Source organism: Amblyomma maculatum, chromosome 1 (genome assembly GCF_055883805.1).
Source record: "Amblyomma maculatum isolate TAMU_Amacu chromosome 1, ASM5588380v1, whole genome shotgun sequence".
NCBI classification, from domain to species: Eukaryota; Metazoa; Arthropoda; class Arachnida; order Ixodida; family Ixodidae; genus Amblyomma; species Amblyomma maculatum.
This window is the reverse complement of record NC_139344.1, coordinates 348404345-348427090: the sequence shown is the minus strand read 5'-3', so window position 1 is coordinate 348427090 and position 22746 is coordinate 348404345. Positions and strand designations below refer to the sequence as shown.

Below are 22746 nucleotides of genomic sequence, written 5' to 3'. Positions count from 1 at the left end.
AGGGGCGAAATAATAAATTTCGAAATGAACTGACAGCATATATGACCCCCTGATATACATCGCCTTACTAAAGTTCTGCCGTTTTGCGTGCTGTAAGCTTTTCAGGCGTAACTTTTTGTTTTATGCACTATCTGCACTGTTGATTTTATGCAATGTGCCAACGTTGCCTTACGTGTTTCTGCGCATGGAATTGGATTGGTATACTCATTCAAAAACAGTGCTCTGTGTACAAGCGGAACCGCGACTGCACTCCATAGCTAAGCGCCAGCCAGAGCTTTAAACTTCCCGCCTGGATGAGGTCTTAGTTCAGTTTCGATGCAAAAGGGGGCACCACATTTCGATATGAATGATATGAACGGGCCGAACTTTGCCCATCGAGCTGCTGTGTGCACGAGCGCGAACATTTAAACGTTACAAATTCGTTTGGAGCGCTGTAAGAGAGTTCGAACGCTGCGTAACACGCATGACATCTTTCCTGTTATACTTGAAGGCCGAGGATAATTTTTGGAGGCCAAGTGCTGAAGTATTTTGAATGAGGGTATGAAGCCAGAGAACATAATGAACAATTGTGACGGAACAGCACGATTGACGGGACACAAGAAAAAGAGGAACCAGGAAGGAAGCACACAGGCGCTGACTGCCATCTGAATTTTATTTCGAAAAAACAGATCATATAGCGACGGAAATAAGCGGTGGTACAACGACATCTGTAATGCTCGGTCGCCGGTGTCCAGAAGATAGTGACGTCCGTGAGTAAAACATGTGATTATGAATGAAGATGTCTCTGTGTGTCCTTCCTCGTTCTTCTTTTTCTCATGTCCCGTCAATCGCGCTGTCGAGCATGTGTGTTACGAGCATAATTTTTATGGGTAGAATCTCTCCGCGTGGTGACTGAGAAATTCCCGCATGCCACTGCTCGTGCATCCGGTGTGGTTGCCCTCATGCAGGAAACGTGCTCGTAGAATACACCTTTTAAGATGACACGTTCATGACAAGCACTTTTTGAGTTTATACCTTATAACACGAGTATCATAGACGACGCACTCATTGCTCCTCGCCATTGAGTGCGGCATAGATCTGCGGTCTCACTTATGAGAATCTGGAGCATGTAGCAACTTCATTCAGGAGGACTAGACTACGTGTCCTCAGTGGACCGGAAAGTCAGTCATATTGACACTGAGCCAGGGTGTTGGGGGAGTGAAAGGTGGAATCGGTAAGAAACAGTTGAATGGGGGCGCTTACTGTTACGCTACTCGCTTTGCTGTTGTGTTTTTAAGTCATTCCTCTAATTAGCGTGTACCCCTCTATTTTTGCGAAAGTCAGCGTTCTCTATATTAATCTCACCAGAAATGTTAGCTCGAAAACAAGTGTGCACTTCATGTTGGCTCCAGGGAGAAGTTACTGTAAACCAATTTTATGTAAGAAAGCAGTGAACAAGCGGCTAATGAAGATGTTGGAGCAATGAACCGGGAACTAGGGGTCTACTGTGGAAAGAAATGTTCCACGACAGAGGCTTTGAAAGTTCAGGAAAGCGTGTTGCGGAGCTAGCGCTAGTAATCCTTATTTTTGTCCCCTTCCTTCCTCCCTTCCTCCCTCTTCTAAGTGCTTACGCTAACATTTTCATAAGAGGATGGGGAATCATTTTATTCATTGTCTTCGAACAGTGCAGGTCAGTTAATCACAAAATACATGAATATACGAGCGCCAGACGAATACGCACAATTTCACACGAAGCCGTGCGCACATAATAGGCAAAAATGTGTTTGTCAAAGGTTGGCATATGGAGCCTTGTCGTACAGGGCGCATGGATCTAAATTTACACTGATGCCTAGGTCTGAGAGTGCCGTTATTTTATTGAACCCAATAAACCTTAGATGACTAGGTCTACCGGTGCCGGGAAGTGTTTTGATGAAAGGGACAGCAATTGAATGAAACTGTGGAGGTTAGGGCAGGTGGAGACGGTGGCGGTCCTGCAGGTTAGAAAAAAAAGTCGAGCATCTGAACTTGCCATTCGACGATGATGATGCCACAAAGCTCTGGTACGTGAAGACTGCCAGCAGTCACAACCACCACCCTACAAGTCCGCAACATAGAGGGAGACAACGTAGTCACAATAGGGGGAGCACATGCTGCTTAGGAGATCTTTAGAGTTAGCTTGATATGAGGGGAAGTAGCCATGATACTGGACGCCTCTGACCAGCTGAGGTTTAACTAGTCTACCATTGTGCTTAACTGCGAACGACCAGTTCGTGTAAGGACAGGAACTGCTTGGCCTACACACCAGCGATAGAATGATGGATGAATTTCTTCAAGAATTGTCGCAGGAGGTAGGCAAGCGCTGAGGTAGCAAGAAAACCAAATATAATAAAACGCTGACGTGGCTAAGATAGACGACGTAAGGCTTCGTATTTACTGAGGATGTTTGACTGAATTGCCCCCGAAAAGAAAATATTACTTATTACTTTGCTCATGAGAACTTCACAAGAAACCTGATATGGCCACCTTTTTTTATTGACATGCATGAGTTATTTAAATGCAGAAACAAAAACGCAGAGAAGAATAAACGGAGGTACCATGCGACACAGATATATCGAGGTCTTGTATTATCAAGATATATTTACAAAACAGTAGCTGTTGCTTTGTATCCGAATTGTGTCACACTATTTAGTTCATTGAAGTCGTCGGATAGGGTTAACCTTTGGAGAAGAAGGCGGCTACACAAATATGGTGCGCGTGATTTTATCTTTGATGCTTGCCTCAAGATTACTGTTACCTTCGTTACTGTCGCTACTGCGGAATTTAATTGTTTCCATGTCTGTAATAGCGGACTGGTTTTGCGGCATCACTTACTGCCAGTTTTACCAAAATAAATACTTTTCTGTACTATTCTTATCCCTGAGAAAAAGAATGAGGAGGCATTTTTAGACACTGATATCTGCTTATAATTTCAAGAACAGAAACGAGGGCAAATGGAAGACAGGAACGTAAAAGTGTAATCCGCTTCCTTCATTTATTTCTTGGTAATCGGCACTCCTCCCATGCGATTGCAGACAGGAAGAGCAACTGTGTCGGGCATGACCGCGTGTGAACACTTACAAGGAAGCGAGCACGCAAACCAGGTTTTTCGCAAACAAAATTAATAATCGGCTTTCTACCTTAAGATTAGCTTGCCTGTCTGGCGAACAGTCTGATGTTTATCCAACGATAATTCCTCTGTTCACCATGAATGCACATGGCATTGCACACCTGGATTGCAATGCAACTATTTCCTTCTGTAAAGCTTACGTCCTCGCATAGTTGAAAGCAGTTGCGGTATGTTCCGTTGGCGCACATTTCGCGCTCTTGTTTTCTTTTGCCTCTACACTTTTTATCTGTGCAGATGTCCTAAACGCGTTGGAACAGCCTGAACAAGATATTCAATTTTCCGCCCTTCTTAGGGTATTTATAACAAGCGAAGAGAGCTAACTTATAGCAACTTCTTCTTACGGGAACGGAAGCAACCTCAGACATATCGCATGAGAAGTGTTAGTTACTGTTTACTTTTCCTAAAATAGCAGGAAAGTTTGGCTGACTTTGGGCTTGGCAACGAGGGTGGGTGGACAGTTTAAATTACATAGTTTATAAGTGCTGTGCTAAAGGGGACGTGCTGCACCAAGGAAAAGGAAGTTAATATCCAGGTAGCAAGTGTATGACTGCATCGTTCCGCATCACCAGTGGAGGGTACTTGAAAAAGACCAACGCTTCGGCTTTTTTTTTTTAAATGTCAAAGTAGCTCTGAGGACAAATTGGATGTATGTAGTATCGACACAATACAACCTTCTAATCAAAACGGTTTGGTTTGGTTCGGTTTATGGGGTTTGCCATCCGAAAGAGACTCAGGCTATCAGAGACGCCGTAGTGGAAAGCTCCGGAAATTTCAACCACCTGGGGTTCTTTAACGTGCACTGACATCGCACAGCACACGCGTGCTTTCCTTTTGCCTCAATCAAAAGAGGCCGCCGCGGCCGTGATTCGATCCCGCATCCTTGTGCACAGCAGTGTAATCAGGAAGGGAGGCAGTATATTTGATAACGGCGGTTTTACAGCCTGCAAAATGCAACAGAAATGAATACAGTGTAGCCATCAGCGGGAAATTTCTCGAGTACAATGTCGAGCCTCCTTATATTGAAATGTATGCAGCAGACTATGTTTGCTGCATACAGATTTGATGTTGGGAAAGGTTGAGGGTCACCGGAGAAGGGGTAGGCAGCGAACGCGATGGTTAGATGGCATCCTCGAGGCGCTGCAGATGAAGTTATGTGATGTTAGGAAGATAGTGAGAGACCGGAAAGCGTGGCGTGATATGGTCCATAGGGTCACGAAGAGTCGGACACGACTGAACGACTGAACTGAACTGAGACTATGTACAGTCACCCAAATCTTCGAATGGCGTGCGTGACGGCCGCCTTTTCTGTTCTCCTGCACCTTGGGGTGAATAAAACTTACCGGAAGGTTAAGATTAAACAAGCACTTGGTTAACCTTTGGTTATATTTGGACTTTTTGCTAGTTAGCTCCTTTACAACGCTGAGAATCACAGAAAATGCGGCCGTCACACACGCCAGTTAAAGATTTGGGAAGCTGTTGCTTGCAGCTGTATTAGGTACGCGCTTATATGTCCTGTAGTAAAGTGGGCTAAACAACGTACGGTGCACAGGCCACACGAAGTTACAAGAAGAAAATAAAACGAAGGGGAGAGATAGATAGTTAAATAATTGAACTGCCTGAGTTTAGTTCGAAATTTCTATTAATGGTCACTCGTTTTCTGCACTATGACTACCGATTTAGTTTTCTGCGCTGCTCATGCGCAACTGCTTATGATGCTTTCGCGGTTTGAAGACGCACAAGAAAGTTTTTAAGTCAGAGTCTTCGAAATGCTTCAGTAGAGAGAAATGATATTCAAAACTTGTTGGACGTATTTCTTCTTGTGATACAGATGACACATATAGATTACATCCATCATATGCAATGACGTACGGCGCAGACTAAAAACTAAACGTCAGCACGAGTGAAGAAATAAAAAAAAGCGAATGAAAACATGCGATTGTTACGTTTTAGGCTTTCAAAGGAATAGAGCACACCCTAAAATTTTCAAACAATTTCACTCGCTTCCTCCATAAAGCTGAGCAAACAATGAGAGGACGCAACTATGAGGACGCCTCGTGACGCTTTCTTCCTGGATACGTGCATATACGGATCAACATGTGGTAGCTCGAGCGGGAGCACCCCGATACAGGTGTGGTATCCTGCCGAGTGGCGACTCGATAGTTCCGCACTCTCTGCGACGATCTTCGTCACGGGATCCATTCTTGGCTGAATGAACCTTGCTCGTGCGTGAGGGTGCACGACCAAGCGTGGCAACAACTAGCGTCACAGTCCTCTCCCCTATCTGATCTCGACTGGTGTGGTGGGAAAGGGGTGAGGTGCATCTCCGGCTGGAAAGCCCTCAGTCTTCGAACTCGGTGATACGACCACTGGGCCGTACACACCAAGCGTTGGCAAACGTTGGCGATGGGGTGAATGGAAAGGAGGATCTCAGAGGGCAAGAGATCAGCCCAACCGCCCACTCCTTATATACGCACACACCGAAGACGCCAACCGAAGCAGCCCATTGATCACAAACGGCACGTGTCTACGTCTCGCTCTGCGCACACCGTTAGCAGCTGCGCCGAACCGGACTTCCCGGACTGACTACGTCTCGTGTCGAGCGTCGTAGCCGAGTTTTTAAGGCAACCGGGCCGCCGTCACGGGATCACTCGCTGTGTGGCGCACGGAAGCTCAAAGCACGGGAGAGAGCCAAGTGTGAAAACCGTAGTGGTACGGCCTTCTCAGAGAATCGAGTGAGTAAGCTCGCTGTATGGTTATTTTGTGCTTGTGAAGCTAGAACATAATGTTCATGGCGTATTGCGTTGTCGGAGTGCACGTCTAAAATGCGTAGCATCAGGGAAAGTTCTGCCCTTGACCATGTTCAGCATTTGAGTGCTGTTTTTCTTTTACCTATACACTTTATAGTTTACCAGAATTTGGCTCGGACTCCCTCGTAGCATTTGTACAGCTGCTTTGTTCAGCAGCCTTTTTTTTTTTCGCGTGTCCCTTTGGCGGGTGTTGTATGTGTAATCTGTTCATGGTAATGAAATTAGAGTTCAAACTTGCTAGATTTGGCCCGGAGTGCAGACTAGAGGAGGCTGTCTACAATACGAAGAGCTATCCGCGAGAGAGCGATTCGTGCGATAATGCAGTGAACCCGAAGAAATTATTACGAGGAAAAATTTACTCGGAAGTGGCGTATAAATCTGTTTTTCCCGTTTGTGCGTATCCTCAAATACCGAGCTGTATGAAAACGCTATAATTTATACTTACGGGCACGGCTCGGTGAACACATATTTGTGCGGTTCTTAGCGGCCAATTTACAAAGGAAGGCCGAATGCGATAGCGCACATAGACCAAAATTACCACGAGGAACGATTGCTACTTGGAGTAGTCGCTGCAGGACACTGAAGATGTAGTCTAAAACAGAAGTGGTCAAATGAAAATTACCTTGCGTGACTCAGCCATTGTCGCTAGAAGTTCAGCAATCTGACTAAACATTCATTATATATTACGTGTGCATATTCTGAAAGAATAGCTAATGGAGCGTCACCAAGAGGACATAAGTTGAATTTGTTCGATGGGATACCGTGTTCTAATCACAGAGAGACGCAGCTGGAAAGGTAGTTTCAGAGGTACAAGCTAGGTAATAAAAAGTGCAGTGGCTTTATATTCAAGCACGTTCGTGGTTACTTAGCTTTAGATACTGTATACACACAAAAACTTTTAATGAAAGTAAGGAAGAATGTTTCTTTTCTGTGTTTATGTGCGTGCTGGAAGGAGATAGAAACCTGTATGTCATTATGTATAATATGTTGGTGGGCCTTCACTGCGTTCAGCGATCTCGAATACCTGTTGTAAGTGGGGAGCAGAACACGGGCTCTCCATATCGCGCTTTCAGGTTCATATAACAACATCATCGAAGTGTTGAAATCATAGCAAAATTAAAAGCCGTTGTTCCCGAGGATTAACGACTTAAAATGATTACGGGAGTCTGAAGTATATTGCTGTACTTTACCTCAAGGCAATTTTGTAGGGAAAATGACTTTTATTCTGCGTAGAGTTATTCTTTTGTAATGCTCACTTCATAGCTGACATAGCTTTCAGGCGCAGGGGCTGACACTGAACTGGAGATAACGATGCTGCGGGTTTTATTCTGGTCGTATTGTTCGCATTCCGATGAAAACGAATAAAAAGGTGCCGATATAATGAAATTTTGTTGATATTTCTAGACCAAAGTCATCTAAAATTAATCTGGAGTCCCCTCGTAGTTCATGCCTAGTAGCCCGGCGTATGGGTTTGTTTTGGATGGAAAATTAGGGCGAGATAAAAAAAGCGGAAGTAAAGCCTGTAGATTATGCATTCTATATCTATTTATTTGAAATTTCAGAATGAACACAACGTTTCTGGTGTCCGTGGTTCTGGCAATTGCCGGGGCCTGCGTATTGGATTTTGTGGCAGCATATGAGGTGACCCACTTCGACATCGGTGAGTTATACATGAAATATGTGCTTCTAAAGAAAACAAAAACGCAGTGACACTGACAGTAGCAGTTTCGACGGCGATTTGTTGTCACGTGCGAAGTTTTGCCTTTCCTCTGTGCAAAAACCAAAAAAGAGACGGGATGAATTTTTTCACAGGAACTTTATACGGGCAACAATTTAGTCTGCTTACAGAACTAAGTTATATACGGTCTACATAAAGTTTAACGTCTTTATCATGCCCACTGAGTTTCTAGCACATGACCGCATAGGACCATACTAACCAAATATTCCAGCCTTTCCAACGCGCACCCATATTTCCTGAGCCCGCAAGGCTCGGAGCCTAAACACATTCTACCTGTTTAAAGTAGATTTGTTTCCTGGGTTTTCGGGTGCGGAGGTCGACACCGGCCGCTGTAAAAGAAGGCCTACATCGTATCACATTCGCGCTTTACTTTGGTTGGCTTAGGCTCAGCTCACGAGGATACGGGCAATAACACGTCTTTGCACGAGAAGAACGTGTTATGCAGAATGCGCACGCCGCACGGTACAGAACAGGCTTTAGATGGTGATCGGCTTGTGTTGATTGAAACCTCTTGCACACTATTGTCTACGATCGCCTAACCGTGCAAAACACGCAAAATCTCGATAGCGTCAAGCACACCTAGTTGACTGTCAAACAAATTTCACCATGTAACAAGGTTGCAAAAGCAGTAGCTAAACTGCTAATTTAAACGGTGCACTCTCGCAGCACGCCACTCAGCGGGCAGGTTAGAGAACGGGACACTGCAGTTCTCCATAGCTGATCGGCCCAGAAATGTTGGATATTGTTACAAATTGACATACTCATCGCAAAATTCCGAATAGGAGACATTTGAGGTTTATTGTATCTTGTTAAAAAATTTGCTTCGCAAAAACTAAATACGAAATGTAAATTCTTCTATGAGCTTCAAGGGTGAATGGTTATCCTGTCTTGTTAAAGCGATGCCGTACTGTTATAAACGCGACTGTTTAAACGTTAAAGAAATGTGGAGGAAAATGAAATAAAAATTGCAAAGTGACTATTAACTTACGTTCTTAACAGCGAGCTCTGTTCACTTTGACGTTTTTTATTTTCATCACTAAATGGCAACGGTACCCATCGTACTTACGTTGTCGGCTCCTTCTTATACCAAATAAAACATGATAGGCATACTGGTGTTGTACCCTGTGCGCGTGTACAATGTGGTGAATTGCACTTGCCCCAGTCTTGAATCGGCTCGTTTCACATGTTCCACAGCGAGAGTGATTTGATTCTCCCATTGGATGCGCAATTTGGTTTCTGCTTGTGCGTCGTGGTTGCGTGGTTAAGCATGTACAGCCTTTATCAAAAGTTTGCAGCCCAGAGGGTTTGCTTTTAAGCCGAATAATATGACTTTTTTACTAATCGTAGAAGTCCTAGCCAATGGAGAGGTTAGGACGAAAAATCTTCTTGCCTTCAGCAAGTATGGAAACCTGGGAATGCATTACAAGCCACATAGTATCACTCAGAAGTAGTGCCCCTGGGCTGTAAACTTTAGATAAAGGCTGTACGTTTGTACGTTTGTAAGGTTTTAACGTCCCAAAGCGACTCAAGCTGTAACACACGCCGTAGTGGAGTGTTCGTTTAATTTCGACCACCTGTGGTTCCTTAACCTGCACTGACATCGAACGGACGCCTATAGCATGGTTAAGCACGTTTGGCATGGCACTTAATGTACTTGATCGTATCGAGGTTTCGCCAGTTATGTAACGCTAAACGGTGGAAAACGAGAGCCCAAAACAAGTTACATTGTTCAAAAGCCGGACGTCATCAAAGTGCCCTTGGTGTGACCCACACACACACACACACACGAGCTCCCCGTGAACAAATATCCTTTTCTTGCTCCACTGAAGCGTGAAGTAAAATGTGCGGCCGGTTGAAGCGGTTTTTACCCTGATATTTGGTCTGCGACGGTTAGTTTGTCACCTAAAATATTCTCAAAAGTCAAGGCCGATAGCTTTGAACGGCAGTGCAGTAATTTGATACCAGCAAATAGTCGCTCGTCGTCATGCATGAGATGTTATTGGACCATTTTAAGTTGGAGCGTGCTGGAATTTGCCGAGTAGCTTGATGAGCTTGTATTGTTATAATGTGAAAATGCGGGATGGTCTTTTTCCCATAATTTTGACTCAATAACTTTCAAAATGCAGTTTCAAGTTGGGATCTAGTTTGTATTTTTTTCGCTACTTTTTGTTACGAAAATGAGTCTGACGCAAACGGTGGCTACACATTACACGCGCCTAAATTCGCGTAGAAATCGCACTGGTTCTATGAGAGCAAGACATGTTATTTGTGCATATAGGCTGCACTGTAGCCAATTTATGGCCTCCTGCGCTGTCGACGGTGTTTAATAGAGGCTTCTGTGTTCTTTCAGGTCTCGGATGCCCGAAGTCGTTGCTCACGTGCTCTCAAAACTGCCGGCACAATTACGGCCACAGAGGGGGTTACTGCAACGGGCCATTCAACATCGTTTGCACCTGCGTTTGAACCACCACGGAAACTGAACCCCCACGATTACAGTCGTTTGATTTTTTAATCACGCTGATAACACTTACTTGTTTTGTAGAAGACCCCATGAATTGTTTCGCCACTCATTATGCTGAGATTGTGTCTGTGATAGCAAGTTTTTGTTTTATATTAAGAAACGCTTCCAATTTTTTTTGGCGTTTGCAAACTTAACAGCTGTTAATTCTTTTCGACGCAGTGTGCACTACTTAGTCGAGCCTTTCAAATAAAATTTATTTTGGCTAGCAGACGGATCAACCGGCTCCTGAATTCTGTCTGTGCTAGCAGTGTGTTTATATTAAGAAACGCTTTCAATGTTCTGGTGTTTGCAAACTTAATTGCTGTTATTTATTTCGACGCAATCCCGCTCAAATTGGCAATAAGTGCTTAATTTTGTTGATGTTCGCGAAAGAGGCATACGATCTCGTGCTGTTACATTTAGCGTCAACACAAGCAACAACCTTTTTTTAAAAATGATCCCGTTTTTTTGTAGGTACAGGAAAATATGCTCCTATATGTTGTTCCCGAATCAACTACACATGCAATTAATCCCGATCAACTTAGGAACTATCCCTGATACGTATGCGACTGCTAACGAGCTTTGATTTTAGGACAGATACGCAGAGGCTGAGTTGACAACATCGTTTGCTCACATCAATTACTAGCAGGCCAGCAAAATGGTTTGGGCCAATCGCTACCCACAAAAATAAGACAGCCATGACGCTAGACTACGGAGCACTGTGCCCTCACAGGCAACCTGAAAAAGTCATCATCTTGTTAGTTTATGACAGCTGTGTTCTGCGAACGTTGATTTGGGTTATTTCGCTCCATGCGGCATGGTTTATACAAAATAACATGCGGTTGGTAATGGAGTTGAAAACCCTCATCGTCGGCGACAGCTATAGTCATATGCAGTTATATAAAATATTTTCTAATACAGGGCGCTTGCTGTGCAAAATGCGGTAATGTTCGAAAGTTGCTGTTTTCAAATGCTGTCATTGAGGTAACTGGAGCCTGCGTGGCATAGATTATAAAACTGATCAAAAGTGTCATTTGTACGGCAGCTGACTACATCTGATAGCACTCTGTTGTCGCACTTTGACATTAAGCAGTCTGTAGCAGTCATTTGTAACTTCCATTATAATATCGTGCATGGAAATATCTAATTAACTTAATTAATTACAGGTGTCTTCTTCCTTGTCCAAAAGATAATTTTTCATACGTCCGGAGAGTCGAAATGTCTATAGTACCGCAGTGCGCTGGCAATTACACTTTTTCCGCATCAGAATACACAAATAGATTTCTTACTACAGATTTATATGGAAGACTTTTTTGATTCCCGGACAGCGCCTTCGTCCGAGAGTACTATACAGACATAAAATCTCGCAACTGGTTTTGAAAGGTGCCCTTTAAAACTACTGAATCAACACGATGATTTGAGGGGTTCGGTTTATGGAGTTTAACGTCTCAAAGCGACTCAGACTATAATAGACTCCTTCGTGGAGGACTCCGGAAATTTCGACCACTTGGAGTTCTCAAAAGTGCACTGACATCACACAGCACACGGGAGCCTAGCTTGTCGCCTCCATCGAAAAGCGGCCGTCGCGGACGGCATTTGGTACCGCATCCTTCAGGACAGTAGTCGAGCGTCCTAACCACTGCACCACCCCGGCGGGGCCACGATGATTTGACCTTCTCACCTTCACGTGAAGGTTGCAGTGCAGAATTTCTCTTGCCTTAGTTACACAGCAGCTATTGAAGGAAGGGTTGAAAATAATTCTAACTCGCCTTCTATTGCTGTTCTCTCACACATGGACGAGGGTTGGTGCCCATTTCCTCGTAGGCAGTGGTACAAAAACTATAGCTGAAAAGTGTACGTTGAATGCATGTGATGTTCTTTAATTTATACAAGTTATTATTTCACACATAGGTACATGACCGACTCTCAAAGTCGACACACTTTTTCTGCAACACATGATACTTCAGTGCCACTGAAGACCATCGCATTATCAGAGGAGAGCTGCAACTTCTTTTGGTCAAATTGGCAGTTTTTAGATTCGATATTCTTCCCTTCATTCTGCCTGGACTTGCGACCCATGAACAGCAACATTTCCAAGTTGGCCGTTGGACCTTCACACATAATGAACATTACGTAGCTGAGGATGTAGCTCCACACGAGGACTGCAAAGCTCTCTGACACCTGTAAAATAAATAGAATATTCACAAACAGGTGTTTTTCGCAGCTGTCTGAACATATATTTTCATGATTCCTGACAATAAGAATAGGCCAATGCGCATTGCATTGTAACTTGACGAGTAGCGTTTCCATCGATATTCAAGGTTCAACTAGGATGGAAGTAATATATTTTAAACATAATTTTGGACTGTGTTTGACTAATAGTTTTTTTTTTTTTCAGTTCCTGCGAACCATTTTCGCATTTTACTTTATGATCTTGTAAATTGTATTTTAGGATTGTTTTTAGTTATTTTATTTTACCGCCTCTCCATTTCGTTGGCTGCCTGATTCTTATGTGGATTCTAGCTTGTGCATGAACACTGTTGTCCCCTACTGAAGCTCTGAACTGAGACCCGTAAATTATATTATAATGAACAAGTGAATAATAAATAGCCATGTGGGTGCAGGTTCATTCACTGTGAACAACATCGCACATTTAAAGGTGCATTTACGCTTGAAACAGGTTTTAGAAAGCTCCAGAAAGGGTGCATTGAAGTACTGATGTATTCTTGTAACGGGCGAAATGCTGCTTTCTGCACCAATTAGGATGTGCATCAGAGTCCCAATGCACTCTTTCTGGAGGGTATGAGTTATAAATGCAGAAAGGGTGCAATTTTGTTTACAATATTGGTATAATTTGTACGTTCCAATTCAGCGTCGACGGCAGCGAAGTCCAAATAAAGATTTTCAGCTCCCTCTCAGTTAGCAGAAGGCGGTGAAGGGTATTCAACTAAGAAGGATAAACAATTTCGACCACAAAGTAAATTTGCATCCACGCGAGGCTGCATTTTGATTGGTAAGTGTATGGCACGAGGCAATTCGCACAGCGTTGCAATCCCGAGAGCTGCACTTCAACGTTGCTGGAACGATACCAGAAAGTAAAAATATTTCTTTTGTTATTAGCTCCAGTGAATGCGCCCACCTGTTTCACTATGAATAAGCGCTGACTCACGTTGCTTTGATGCACCTACAACTGCAGTTTAAAACGAATCCATTTTACTTTGTATTTGCAATAAATAGGCGCCACTTACCGTATTCTAATGTGCACTACCTGAACCACAGTACACACACGTATGTGCGCGTCTTAAAATCCGACTAAAAGGGGAAAACATCAAGTTATTTTTTTCGGATTATTTCTTCTCTCTGGAACGCTATACTCTAAAAACACATAGTGAACCTTCATATTATTAATTTATACTTGACTGAAGGAGATATTGGTGCTGTGGTGGAGCCGAACGGCAGTCTACGTGTTTCAGAAGCAAGTATAGGTTTTCCGAGATGTCGCTGAAACGTTTTGATTTGAACTATTTTCTGATGAATTGCTAGATGGCCCGGCTTGAGAGATTGTGCCAGAATTCGGAACATTACACTTAAGCTCTGGCTGCGGTGAATGCATTAAGAATCAAACACGTCCAGGAGCTCAGATTACTTTCAATATGAGATAATGCCAGCCGGTTGTATTGGCAAGGATGAGTGAAATAACTAACTGGTCCGTCGTCATCGCCATTGAAGAAATTGAGGCGGTGCACCACTCACCAGAGTGTAGTGGGAATAAAGGGTGCGCTCCCTGGCAATGTAGTGGGTTAGCATATATAATGGGAAATGAAGTAGGTAGACGCCGAATGAGAGACGACTCAGCGGCAGAAGTCCTTGCCACGACAGCAGCCGTCTCAGTGGTTCTAGGCCGCAGCGCAGATGGTTGGGAAAGAAAAGAAGAAAATTCAGGTTAATCCTTCCTCCTGGTAAATTGGTTCTTCAGACAAAGCCCTAAGAGCACAAGTTAAAAGCATATAACCTGTAGAAAAGAAACTGCGTTATAGGTAACTTACAAGAACAATCCACAAATAAACATACAAGCCACGTTACAGTGACGCTGATCGCCGGCGAAAAAAACTGGCCTTTTGGCAGATAAGTCGCGCTTGAATTGGAAGCTTGCGAAACAATATGACTGAGTTCGTGATAAACGAGTGCGAAAGAACAAACATGGAAGAGAATAAAGCATAACACAAGCGCTCACTAGCAAGTGAATGGTTTATTTGGCAAAGACAGCTCAAGAACACAAGAGAAGGGGAAAAACAAACAAAACCTGAAGCCGCATCAGGGATCTATTTACGGCATGAAAACATGCGCCTGATAAAACGTGAAGTAAAATAGAGAACACCGGCACAGATCAAGCACGCGGCAAACTCATTTGTCATCAAGAAATTCAATTTCAGAGGTTGTTAGTGTGACAGAGCGGGTGCTAACACATGTGTCAATTGATTTTGCGATGTAGTAGGTTTTCGTTAGGGTGTTAAAAATTTGTTAGGGTGAGTAAAAGGAACAGTAATATTCTCGAATTTTGGAATACAACGCGTACGCTTTCCTAATCTTTTACAATCCCGGCAGTGGTCAGTCAGGTTAGAGTGGTCTTGGCTGAATGAATTCTTGTGTTCCATGAGGCGTATGCTTAGTCATCGTCCAGTTTGGCCAATGTAAGCGTGGCCACAGGAAGTCGGAATTTGATATACAACATTTTTGCAGCAATCAACATATTTGTTGGCATGCTTAGCGCCACAAACGGTTACTCTCGAAGTCTAATTGTGGCTAAAGACACCTTTGTAAAGAGGAATAACGTTACTCCCACAGAGTAACTTCCCCGTCTTTGACAGATTAGGGGTTGTAGCGGCGTAGTTACTATGAAAGAAGTAATCCATGTAGCGCTTTTATTCTCTTCCTGATTCTCGCCTTTGGTTGCACAGCTGTTGCTTAACGCTTCCATTCCCTGTGTACCCGCCGTGGTGGTGCAGTGGTTGCGGCTCTCAACTGCTGTGCGCAAGGATGTGGGAATCCCGGCCGCGGCGGCCGCTTTTCATTCGGGGCGAAAAGCAAGGCGCTCGCGTGCTGTGCATGCGATGTCAGTGCACGGAAAAGAACCCTAGGTGGTCGAAACCTTCGAAGACCTCCATTACGGCGTCTCTCATAGCCTTAGTCGCTTTGGGACGTTAAACCTCACAAACCAAACCATTCCCCGTGTTCCATAGTACGCAAACAGTGTGGCAAACGCTACAGAGCGTACGTGAAAAAAACAAAAAACGAATAAAGTGAAAAGAAAAACTAGAAGCAACGCTTTGATGCGTCACTGGCACGTGGTTGCATGCTTTGGTTTTACCGCTGTTGACTTGTGGCTACAGTGTTATCAAGAAAAGAACGCGAAGAGGAAACCAAAGGAACAGGGCAACGTCGGCAAAGCCTTCAAGCGATTTTTTTCAATGTATTCTGATTCGCACCCGGTTTACTTGTTTTCAATACATAAAATTCATGACAAAAATTCAGTTACTGTTGCAACTTCGCTGCCTCTCACCTGCCCGTCTTGTGGCGCAGGCGAACATTAGCCAGGACAAGAACACAGAAAAGAAGATGCGGTCAGCGAAGGCATAGAACATCCGCGTCGGCTCGGGTGCTAGACCATCGTGGGCGTACCATTCGTGCTTCACGAAGAGGCAGAAAAGACCGCAGAACAGTGCCACGCACCAGCAAGCAGCCTGGAAAACCTGAAGAAAAGTTACAGAGCTGGGTTACCACTAAATATTCGGAGGTAAGTCTTAGTCTCTTGTAAGTTTTCTCATAGTGTCAAGTAAATATTCGGAGGTAAGCCATTAGCTCATTTCTATCAACGTATAAACCAATACGAAACAAACAAACAAACAAACAAACAAACAAACAAACAAACAAACAAACAAACAAACAAACAAACAAACAAACAAACAAACAAACAAACAAACAAACAAACCTGACATGCGGCGTTGAACTCGCAGTTGCAAGTGTGACTGCGCTTCAGTTTTCAACGGGAGAAAAGTTTTCTGTGTTTGGTGTCTCTAAGATTTTGATACTTCTCCAAGTGTAGTGTTCCAACTAGAGGGGTGTCCTCGTGCTTGCATGACAAAGATTATTGTTAGGCTTGAGCAGATCAGATGCAACTCGGCAATCACCGCAACTGCATACGAAAGCTTTTGCTGTTCGAGAACTAGCGTGAACTGCTTCACATGGCAGTGAATAGGTGCAAGCAACATCAATTAAGGGATCCCCTTTTATGGCACTGGTTGAGGCTGTGCGAAACCACAGGGGGTGACGGCTACAGCACGCACACACATACTGGCACAATACCAAAGGACGGATGGGGTTGTCATCATCGTATAGTCGATCGTTCGTCATCTATCATATCTGGCACACTTATATGCCAGCCCATTGGCTACGTATTACCAGAACTGCAGCCGGTTGACCGCACTGGATGATAAGTCGAGTGACCAGAAACTGAATCATTCCGAGGGTGGATGTTTGTGAAAAAACGGGCTCAACTGATTTGCAATGAGAATTTTATGCGACCCCGCGCTATGATTTGAAGGGCACTGAAGGCGCACATGGCAGCCGAATGCCTCGCATAGGCGGAATGAAAGAAGATGAAGGCCATACATGGATTTGATCTGACTCACGACTCGTCTTCTTGTGTGTAGCTCTCGGGGTGCAGCAACAATTTCTTTGTATTGCGACTTCGCGACATAAATGCGCTTCTTTTAGCACATCTCAGCCTTAGTAACAGCTGAGCGAAGAGAGAGGTTCATAAAACACCAGTAATTTTCCACCCTAAGTGTATCATGGCCCAGCCGCATTTTTAACTTGTTCTAAAGAATTAACATTTAGCGGCTGCTTCTAGTGGCTGTTGCAGCCCTCAATAGTTTCATAGAGAATAGTCTATGTATATTAAGTGGTCGCAGGCTCACGTCGCATGGAGCAAGAAAGCATCAATTGGTAACAACGGAGCAATGGTGTCCGTATGACTTCTTCATTGTTCTATGAAGGGTTTAATTTAAGTGGGGCTAGCAACTGGCTTTACCATTAAAATGCAAGAAACTTGGCTGGCTATGCGCACCACCTGCAAACTTTACTAGTGAGTATAGAATGTAATCTGTGCAACGGCTTTCAATTAACTCTTCTTATATAGTTACTGACTCCACCAACTTTGAGACCATCTGTTGGATCGAACACTTGACCGGGCGCTTGCTGATATTTTTGTTTGTCGAAAAAAAAAAAAAAAAGAGAAGGCATCTACCAATGATAAGCTGCCTTGACCAGAAGAGTTAACTTCAGAATAATAAAAACTTCCTGCTGTAGCAATCACTCCCGCAATACTGAGTTTTCTTGTAACTGAAACAAATATTGTAATAGTATTTCAGACTAGGCTTATTAGCCATAACTGAGTTTATGCACGCTGTGCAAGACTGTGCAGAAAGATCTAACTGCATGCACTTGGCGACATGTTATGCCATCCTGATGCTTATAAATTAACATAATCTAATGCTGTGCATTCGTGTAGTGTAACTGACTCACCAAGCAACACCTCAATGGTGAAAACGTTAACTGCGTTAACGAGGATTCTACTTTGTTGTCTAAATCAAAAGAAATAATACTCAAGGGCGAGGTGTATTCTTATGCATCAAAAAGGAGGGAAGAAAATTCACAGCGCTGTTTACAAATACGACTCTTTCACAGGTACATCGGGCTCTAGTAATTCAGGCAAGACCGGGTTCCGAAAGTTTGAAGTCTTTGCTCTCTGCTTTCTTTTGGTATAGCTTTCTCGTTGTTCATATGCTCCATCATATGGCGTTTTATTAAATAAGCTTGCACAGCCTTACACTTTTATCCCTGGAGTGACCTATAGTCTAAAACGAGTAACTTACCATGTAGTAATCAAGAAACGTTTTTGAGAAGCTGTGGGCACATGCTATAAATTGTTACTTTTTTCAGCGACTTGTGCGTTTGTAACCCTAGGATGTAATGAGCTACCATTTCTTATGTCATAATTTACAGACATTAGACGCTACCAATCGTATGAAGTTCTGCTTACTCCAGGTATTCTTCTGTGGCTGTACTTTCGCACAATAACGAATGTGATGCAGCCGGAGAAGTAGCACACGCCGTGGTAGAACGGGAGCTTGTAGTACTTATTATACTGGTCCATGAATAGGCTGCAAGAGAAAGAAAACATCAGTTGCAGGAAAGGCGCTGAAATCGGCCAGTTAGCAACTTCCTTCGTAGAAGGGAAATGCGGAAAGGCACGAAAATGGTGGCAGAGAGATAGGAAGGTAGGCTTAAGTGAGGTCAGAAATGGAAGGCTTGCATGAAAATCTAGTTATATCCGCTACCATTCCTGTCTTTATAATGCCTGCATAGACCTAAATTGAATACCGAACGTAACCGTGACCTATCCAGGCAACCGCAATATATTTTTCGATTGCATTGCTTAAATTATGCAAACAGGTTTTGTGCTTACTGTTGAGTTCGCTCTCTGTCGGGCTGAAACTCGACAAAGTGGATGGTCCGCCTCTGTCACCACTGTGGTCAAGTGCGTGCGTGAATTTATAGGGGCGCAAAATAGCCAGATATATTCAATAAAACATACAGGTTACAGCGTACCTAATAGCATAACCTGCATTACAATTCCTGCTGACATCAATGACATCCGTTCCGCGACAAACACATTTCCCAAATCTCTCTGTCTTGCCTATTAAGCATGTTTCATTCTTGATAAGCCTATCATCATACACAATAAACCGGATCGCCCTTTGCTGCGATTTCCCTTATTAATTACAGATTGCGAAACATACATCTATTTATAAAGACAGGGAAGACCAACAGTGTTTTTTAAGGTATTTGTAAATATCATAAGTCATAGGTTGCGCTAGAAACGCCGAGTAGTAAAAGAAGCAGAACACGGTTTTAAAGCAAAAATAAAAAATAGATACCATAAGAACTTGCGCTCATTGAATGACAAGGCAAATGAAAACATATAAATAAAACTGCCTATGTGTTGATCTTTTTTTCTAGATTTAAGCACGTTTCCTGACAGTGCCGAAGGTGATAGTCTGCTAAGAAAAGTACAAAAAAAGATATCACCAGAACTTGCGCCCATTGAATGACAAGAAAAATGAAAACATAGATTAAAACTGCCTAGTGTTGAAAAACTGGGAATATATGACTTTAGTGGACTGACGCTGAAATGATTTGAAGTTAACTTGAAAAATGCTATCGATATATATGTGGGCGTTAATAATTGGATCTCCAGAAAACTCCAAGCGCAACGCAATGTTTCTTCGGGGCTCACTTTTTAGACCTTTCCTTTTTCTGGTTTGCATAAATGACATGACTACAATACTTGGAACGCCACAATTAACAATGTGCGCATGTGATACTGGTGTTGTTTTACCGGAGAAACTGCTTACTGTCTACATAATTTCGTTAATGATAATTTGACACGAGTATATAAATGCTCTTAAAGAAACTGCTTGAGTTTAAATACAATTTTTTTTTTATTTATTCATCACATACCGCGGACCAAACATGGCCCAAGCAGGAGAGGCACGGTACAAAACAAAGTACAAAAAAAAACTGGCCCTGGACAGCATTGGTATTGACAGAACACGCACAAAAACAAAAAACAACAAAAAAAAAAAAACGAATAATGAATACTTATACAAAACTAAATGGGGTGAAATCCCACATCAAAAGACTACTCTAGTTGAAAGAAACACTGCACAAAGTCAACAACACTCCGCATTACAGACAGTGGCAATTAATGATGCAGTCACTCGTCGGAAACAAGCAGTGGGGAATCATGCGGCAGTGCATTCTAATCCGATATCGTGTGAGGATAAAAGGAGAATTTATAGACATCTGTGCGAGCAAAAATAGGTTCTATGTAGTGCTTGTGCTTATGACGAGACTTCCTTGAGGAGTGTTTAGTTATGTATTCTTGTGGATCAATACCTAGTTTCGAAAAAAATATAAGCGATTAAGGAATTTAATTCGCAAATTTTTTCTGTGTTCATTGAATCGTTCCAGATTTGCGTCATTTAACATAGCAGATGGAGAGTCTCGGCGTTTATAGCGGTTTTAAATAAAACGAACGGCCAACCTTTGAAGTTTTTCTAGTTTTCTATTTATACCATTGTGTGAGGGTCCCACACAATTTCACGTACTCCAAAGGGGGTCTCAGCATGGCTTTGTATGGCTTGGTTTGTAGAAATTTATCAAAGTAATGTAGAAAAGTAAGTATTTTTAAGCCAATAGACAAACATATGACTGCAACTCGGTTATCATTCGATTTGAAGAACCTCTATGCAATGAGTAACCCAGCAAATGTTTCTCGGGGCTGATGCAGCCCCGACCTCTCGTGAAACATGAGTGTTATTGTTATTGTTATTAAATCAGGACTTTTTCGCATCATTAGGTGCATTTATAAAGGGCCTGTACCCAAACATTTAAAAGAGGCTCTATACTGTGCGCTTGTTATTCCTCAAGATAAGCTGTGGTATCTTGATTTGGGGAACGACAACGAGCTTTGTAAGTAGTATTGTAGGCCTAATTAATTCTAAATCAACTATTGCGTACGCTGAATGATTATAGAAGTAATTAAGAATCCTTGAGAACCCAATACTAATAATTCCGCAAATCAGAACTAATTACGGAAAGCAATCCCTCCTTTTTCATATACTAAGGCTTTGGATACAAACAATACGCAGGTTTGTTCTAATAAAGGCCTGAAAACAGTTAAGGAGTATTGGATGAGTTTCTTGTGAACAGCAGTATTAAATTATTGCAAGAAATGTATATAATGTCATGCTCCTGTTGTTTCCTACAGTTGCGATGTACTGTGTTTAAACTGTGCTTCGCTGCCCTCGGTAGACAATTAGCATAACTATGGGTGACGGTGCAGAAAACTGCTGACTAGGGACTGGTGTGTGTTGCGCATTGATCTATTGCTGCAGACATGTTTCCGATGTACCATTTAATCACTGTTATTTTTAACTGTCATATTAATACACCGTAAATCAAATTATTCGTGATGGTGTCATTCCTGCAGTGTTTAGTTCCTCTTGTATCAGTTCCCATCGCCAGAGTGTGAGACCAGACGACTGTTGGGCTAAACTTTGTTAGATTTTGTTATATGTTGTCTGTATATGTTGTGCAAGAGGTTTGGGGCTCTTATCTGGTGCTTTTTTACCTTTAGGCTCGGTTCTTTCAGGGTGCTTCTAAGGAAAAAATAAATAAATAAATAAAGACGCAAAAAAAGAAAAATGGAAGAAAGGAAAACAGAATGAAAAAACAAAAGAAAGAACTAAGGGAAGAAAAGGAGAGAGAAAGAACGAAATAAAGAAAGAACGAAAGAAACAAAGAAATATATGACTATCATTGATTTCGTGACCGCTCAGATTGTCATTCTGCAGTAAACGAAAAAAAGGTTGTTCATAATCAATATCTTGAATTTTTCTACTTTTCATCTTTCCAGTATCGACAGACCTACCTGATCCGGTCTGTCATGGCAATCATAAAGGGTGGTAAACGGGTGCCGTACACCTGCCAGGCAGCAATTGCACAAGACCCCAAGGATAACACGCCGAAAAGTGAGGCTGCCAGCCCTTTTTTCCTGTAAACGGAAACAGACTTGATTACAACGCAACATAAAAGAACGAACAGAGTTGGAGTGAGTGCACGTCTTGATTTTCGATGCAAAAGTGCTTCAGGAGGGATAATAAAGCAGTGTTGTTTACTTAACATCATAGCATGACAAAATAATTATGAATACATAATTGAGACCTGTTACTATTTCCTGTTGCTAATGTGTTACAGATTGCTGCCGAAAATGTAAAAACATTTCTCTTATTGAATTTTATTATGAAGCTAAAGACGAATGGCATGGTCGCAAGCTGAGAGATTGCGATGGAACTTCACAGAATCTGCACATGAGGAGTTTTTTTATTTGTTTTTAAATGAAATGTTAATATACACCCCTACCTAAAAGATATATACGTTGTACAATATGCGATAGATCTAAGATGGTAGCCTATCTATTTTATTTACATGAAATAAATTACTGGAACTCGTTCAAGGACGCTCAGAAAGAATCCATAAGTATTTGCGGCTACGAAAGGAATAATAAAGGAATATTACTCTGGTTCTCTTCTCTGCACTTTTGTTAATGATAGCGAATGATTCAGAATTTTTTGACAACACAATCATTTTGAACGAAATGGATGCATGTACAAGAGAAAAATCGCGGGTTGGTACACTAACCCACTACCTCCAAATGTGGCGTTTGATTCTGTACTAACAAATTACGGCGGCAGCCGTCTCATTTTTTTCAATGTTACCTATGCTAAGCTTGGTATTTAAGTATTGCGAGTAATCATGGGGCGAATCAAAGAAAGCGAATGGTGTTTTCAGTGCTGTAGGCTTAAGGCAATTGCGCGTTGTGTGGCTGGTACAATAATTCTTGCTGCCACCGTTCACCACGGCGTAGACA

At 42.6% G+C, this 22746-nt stretch overlaps 2 protein-coding genes across 2 annotated transcripts; one reads left to right on the top strand and one right to left on the bottom strand.

The window, feature by feature from the left end:
- Positions 1-5229: 5229 nt before the first annotated feature.
- Positions 5230-12095, top strand: LOC146207712 (defensin-like). Its single transcript, XM_084589821.1, has 3 exons — positions 5230-5877; positions 7515-7612; positions 10041-12095. Exons 2-3 carry the CDS (start codon positions 7516-7518, stop codon positions 10151-10153), a joined length of 210 nt encoding a protein of 69 aa, XP_084445947.1. The 5' UTR covers positions 5230-5877; position 7515; the 3' UTR covers positions 10154-12095.
- Positions 12096-12116: 21 nt separating this feature from the next.
- Positions 12117-21864, bottom strand: LOC146207711 (nose resistant to fluoxetine protein 6-like). Its single transcript, XM_084589809.1, has 5 exons — positions 21748-21864; positions 18292-18412; positions 15751-15940; positions 13944-14086; positions 12117-12371 (listed from the first exon to the last, which is right to left on the bottom strand). The coding sequence occupies exons 1-5, from the start codon at positions 21771-21773 to the stop codon at positions 12117-12119; spliced, it is 735 nt and encodes a 244-aa protein (XP_084445935.1). The 5' UTR covers positions 21774-21864.
- Between the last annotated feature and the right edge of the window lie 882 nt (positions 21865-22746).